General features: G+C 39.6%; 1 protein-coding gene across 1 annotated transcript; it reads left to right on the top strand.

Moving 5' to 3' along the window:
- The first annotated feature begins 584 nt into the window (after window positions 1-584).
- On the top strand, window positions 585-2,360 carry LOC132629397 (E3 ubiquitin-protein ligase PUB23-like). The gene has a single exon (XM_060345060.1). The coding sequence runs from the start codon at window positions 873-875 to the stop codon at window positions 2,259-2,261; it is 1,389 nt and encodes a 462-aa protein (XP_060201043.1). The 5' UTR covers window positions 585-872; the 3' UTR covers window positions 2,262-2,360.
- The last annotated feature ends 3,283 nt before the right edge of the window (window positions 2,361-5,643 follow it).

Genomic DNA, 5,643 nt, shown 5'->3' with positions numbered 1-5,643 from the left:
ATTCGTGAGTACATGTGCACGGTTTTTTAGTCGTTTCTTTCCAAAAAGTCACAATTATTTCAAGTTACTTACTAGTTAATTGTACATTTTTAAGAACGTGAAAAATCATTGACGAAAAATAAACCTTGCTTGGTTCCAGAACTAGTTAAGTTCACAGGGGATAAATAGAAATAATAAATTTCCACATATTTTCAGAATAAACGTCAAATTCTTTTCACAAATACTTATATCACCCAAGTCAACAAGAGTGGACACCATCCTTTTTGATAGATTGCACATGAAGCATATTAAATTGAAGGAATCCCCCATTAAATTATGAACCCTTTTTGTTCCCTTTTGGTAATTTGTACTTTTCCTTTAAAATATTATATTCATTTAATTTTCCAAAATCTTGGAAAAAGTCCATTAAGAGCCCTTACTCCTTGTTCTGATTCACTTTCTCTCTCTTCTGAATGTCCATGTGTTGACTTCCCTTGCATTTATCAATTTGCATCTTATTTCCTGCACCCCTCTTTACTTCTCTTCACATGTATATATAAGAACAAATTTTCCTCTTTTTTCCACACAAATCCATCACCAACATTTCAATTCTTTCAACCTCTCTAAAACTTCAATTTAATTGTTTCCATCAAAACACAACTTAATTTATTTTCCCTTCCCTTCCCTTCCCTTCAAAAACTTAGTCCGCTATTTCAAAAGATCATCTATGAGTTTTTCTTGACATAGGAAATCATTCTTTTGGTTAACCATTCGATATTAGAAGCTTATTAACCTAGCTAACTAAGTCAGGTTCGCGAAGGAATAAAAATTGCTCATTTTACCAAGAAGTTCTACATTCTCATAAATCAAATATACGAGACATTTGATTAAGGATGGAGGAATCTCGACCAACAGATATGGGAGAAGTTGAAGTTCCCGACTTTTTTCTTTGTCCAATCTCAATGCAACTAATGAGGGATCCGGTTACAACATCAACCGGAATAACCTACGATAGGGAGAACATAGAGAAATGGCTAATCAAGTGCAACAACACAACTTGTCCCGTGACCAAACAAGAGTTGTTGACCACAGATCTCACCCCTAACCACACTCTCCGCCGTCTGATCCAATCTTGGTGCATCATGAATTCTTCTCATGGTGTTGAACGGATTCCAACTCCAAAGCCTCAAGTAACAAAAACCCTTGTTTTAAAACTCCTTAAAGAAGCCATGGAATCCCCAGAGATGCAACTTTCTTGCTTGAGGAAACTTAGATCTATTGCCCATGCAAGTGAGAGCAACAAGAAGTGCTTAGAATCATGTGGGACTGTAGATTTCTTAGCTTCAATTATAACGAAGAAAGAGGTTGATTTTCATGAAGATTCAAAGCTCACCAGTGGCGGAGACACTTTTTTGCAAAAAGTGGCATCCGACGTTGTTTCACAAAAAGATTCAGAATTATATAAGTTAAGTTGCCAAAATAGCCCGACACTGCTTGCACAAAATATGCGTACTCCACTGGAGTACATCACTAAGGCAAGTGATGAAGCATTGGATATCCTCTTCCATCTTAATCCCTCGGATGAAGATCTAAAAAAGTTTGTCTCTCAAGACGAACTTTTCTTGGATTCTTTATTGCATTTCTTGAAATGCGGGAATTATCAATCTCGAGCCTATTCAATAATGTTATTAAAATCAGCATTCGATGTGGCTGATCCAGGACAATTAATTGGAGCAAGACAGGAATATTTTAAAGAAATATTATCATTTTTGAATAACGAAATTAGCTCACAACAAGCTACCAAGGCTGCACTCAAATTACTAGTGGAACTTTGTCCATGGGGGAGAAATAGAATCAAAGCAATTGAAGTTGGAGCAATTTCAACCCTAATTGAGCTACTTGTTGATACAATAGAAAGAAGAACTTGTGAATTGATCCTTTGTGTTCTACACCAACTTTGTAGTTGTGCCGAGGGGCGCGCCGAGTTATTGAGCCATGGGGCAGGAATAGCCATTGTTTCCAAGAAAATTCTTAGGGTTTCTCAAGTAGCAAGTGATAGGGCAGTGAGGATTCTTGCTTCCATTTCGAAATTCTCAGCAAATTCTAGGGTTCTTCAAGAGATGTTGCAAGTGGGAGTGGTCTCAAAGTTGTGTTTGGTACTTCAAGTGGATAGTTGTTCCAAGACCAAGGAGAAAGCAAAGGAAATTCTAAGGTTACATTCTAGGGTTTGGAGAGATTCCTCTTGTCTTCCTCCTAATTTGCTCTCTTCTTATCCTTCATAAAACACAATTGATGTTGTTTTGGCCTTTTCAACTTTTTATTCAACTTCTATATACTGATGGTGGTGTAAGAAAATTTTACACTTTCAAGTGTACTTTAACTTGTTATAATAGATTATTTATCTTATTTTTTAGGTTACTGATTTCATTTATTATGATCGGTAGTGTATGATCATTTTATCTAAAAGCTAAAATTATTACCAAAAGTGCACTTTTAATTAATTAATTAAGTTGTGTTTCAAACACGGCTCCATGTGCAGGAGCAAATTTAGGGGGATGCGTCGAACACCCTCAGTGAAAAATTACACTGTGTATATAGGGTAGATTTTTTGTGTTTTTGTACATATATAACTTTTGCACACCCTAAGCATATCCAAAAAGTTAGCTCAAGCGGTCCAAGGTGTTCAAAATGCTCTCCTACGTCTAAGGATTGATCCCTAGGGACAACATTGTTTTTCTTTATTAGTTTTTTTTTTCCCGAACCCCTGAGTGAAAATCCTAGATCCGTCACTACCCATGTGTGGACTTGATTATTTTTCATTAGCGAAACACATGGAATGCTTTTGTTTTTTATTTTTTTGATGGGTGGCAGTAAGATTTATGAGCGTAGGACCTCGTCTGCTTCGATACGTTGTAAACTGTGTGACATCTCATATAAAAATTTAAGTTGTTAGAAAAAATACACTCTTAATAATGTTATGTCTCAACAATAGAAACCATTGATTAACTTATATATCTACATAATTGGCATTTGTGCATACACGGAAACTTTTTAAAATGAGTTGAAGGTGTTTAATAAAAACACTTTCTCATGTGTTTAGGTACACACTTGAAACATGTCATAGTTTGAGTGTCTAAATAAAATTTATTTATAAATTTAAAAAGTTATCAATGTATTCGGCATTTCGGCCAAAAAAGTGTCCATGGAGCAGCTTCTTTAGATATGTGATAGATAATGTAAATATGTAGTCATAGAATATTTTGTAAATCTTCTAATTTAGGTTAGTATATTTTGTATCATAATAGGACATTGTAACTATGGTATATTTACCAATTCCATCAATGAGAATAATCACGGAATTAATCTCTTTCATGGTATCAGATACTAGGGTTTTCTTTCCTCCTCTTCCGCTACCCTAATTTTTTTTCCGTCGTCCCCTTCCTTCTTTTTTCTCCTTTTCCGTCCACCTTCTTGCTCTCTTTCAATGGCAGACACCAAGTTTCATCCTGCTATGGCTGTCTCCAACATCAAGAATCACATTCCTATCGTTCTTGAGATGGAAACGGATCATTATTCGGCTTGGGCCGAATTATTCAAGCTTCATGCCCGGTCTCACCGTGTCCTTTCCCAAATTCTCCCGACCGGAAAAGAGAAAGCTCCTTCCACCAACGAAGAAAAGGAATTGTGGTACACCTTGGATGCCATGGTACTTCAATGGGTGTATGCAACCATCTCCACGGACTTATTGTATACGATCATTGAAGAAGATCTATCGGCGAAGGAGGCTTGGGATCGCCTCCGTAATCTTTTTCAAGACAACAAAAACTCCCGTGCCGTTGCATTGGAACATGATTTCTCTCATGTCAAGTTGCGGGATTTTCCAAACGCTTCGGCGTATTGTCAACGGCTCAAGACCTTGGCCGATCAACTCAAGAGCGTGGGGGCTCCGGTGACCGACAATCGCCTCGTTCTTCAAATGGTGGCTGGCCTCACCGAAGCGTACAAGAATGTGGGCACCTACATCCGGCAAAGTAAGCCTCTTCCATCATTCTCCGAAGCTCGGTCAAGTCTGTGCCTTGAGGAAAAGGCGTTGGTTCAAATGCATGATGACTCGCCCTCGGCTATGGTGGCTAATTCCCAACGTGAGTTTGATGACTCCACTCCTATGGAACATTCTAGTCGTGCACACCATCATAGGGGCAAAAATAACCACAAAAATCGTGGCTCTAGCGGCGGGAAAAATAACGGCAGTGGTCGTGGTTCTGGTGGCGGCAATGCACACCGTCGCCATGGTGGTCGTGACCGGCAGCAGACCCCCATGCAGCAGCAGTGGCAGCAGTCCTCTTCACCACTACAGCAGTGGCAGCAGTCCTCTTCACCGTGGCCATGGGGCTGGATGCCGCAATGGGCTCCCCCTTGCCCGTATCCCACCCAGCAGTGGGCTCGGCCACAGCAGCAGTGGCAGCCGCAACCACCTTCTTCCGGTGGCAGGTCGATGGCCCAACCTGGAATATTGGGCTCGCGACCACAGCAGCAGGCATTTGCAGCAGCAAGCCCAACGACGCCGTGGACTCCGACTGATATTGAATCTGCTATGCACACGATGACGTTGAGCCAACCCGATCCAAATTGGTATATGGATACCGGCGCCACATCCCATATGACATCCACAAAAGGTACTCTCTCGTCTTATTTTAATTTGAGCGATCATAATACTGGCATTGTTGTTGGTGATGGTAAGTCAATTCCAATTCGAGGTTGTGGTCATGCTAAATTTCCTCCCCCGAACCCTCCATTGTTATTAAATAATGTCCTTCTTGCTCCAAAACTCATAAAGAATTTAATATCGGTTCGTAAATTTACTACTGATAACTCTATAAGTGTTGAATTTGATCCTTATGGGTTTTCTGTGAAGGATTTCCGGACGGGGATGGCTATCATGAGATGTAATAGTAGGGGTGCTCTTTATCCATTGTCCACCCTCAAACACCACTTCCATTCACCATCAACTTTTGCTGCCTTGTCTTCTACGCGTTGGCATGATCGTTTGGGCCACCCGGGAGCTTCTATTTTGGATTTTCTTAGGCACAATAAAAGCATTGAATGTAATAGTTCTAGTTCATCTAGTATTTGTCATTCTTGCGTTCTTGGTAAACATGTTAAGTTGCCTTTTGCTAGTTCTATTTCCGAGACTTTATTTCCGTTTGACATTATTCATAGTGATTTGTGGACGTCTCCCATTTTGAGCTCTATGGGGCATCGTTATTATGTTTTGTTCTTGGATGATTTTACTAATTTTTTGTGGACTTTCCCTTTGGCTAGAAAATCTGAGGTTTACTCCAAATTCATAGAGTTTAAGTCCCATATCCTTACTCAATTTGAACGTCCTATCAAAAATGTCCAATGCGATAATGGGAAAGAATATGATAATGGTCAATTCGGCAAATTTTGTGCGTCCAATGGGATGTCTTTCCGTCTTTCATGTCCTCATACGTCCTCTCAAAATGGGAAATCCGAAAGAAAAATTCGTTCAATCAATAATGTCATCCGCACTCTTCTTGCTCATGCCTCCATTCCTCCATCGTTTTGGCATCATGCATTGCAAATGGCAACTTATCTCCTTAATATTCTACCAAGCAAGTTGTTGGGTCACAAATCCCCTTT

The sequence above is a fragment of the Lycium barbarum genome, chromosome 2 (assembly GCF_019175385.1).
Source record: "Lycium barbarum isolate Lr01 chromosome 2, ASM1917538v2, whole genome shotgun sequence".
Classification (NCBI taxonomy): domain Eukaryota; kingdom Viridiplantae; phylum Streptophyta; class Magnoliopsida; order Solanales; family Solanaceae; genus Lycium; species Lycium barbarum.
The sequence above is the reverse complement of the archived record's forward strand: the minus strand, read 5'-3'. Positions and strand labels throughout refer to the sequence as shown.

Excerpts from the sequence above, each read along its gene's own strand:
- LOC132629397 (XM_060345060.1), top strand. The coding sequence starts at position 873 with ATGGAGGAATCTCGACCAACAGATATGGGAGAAGTTGAAGTTCCCGAC.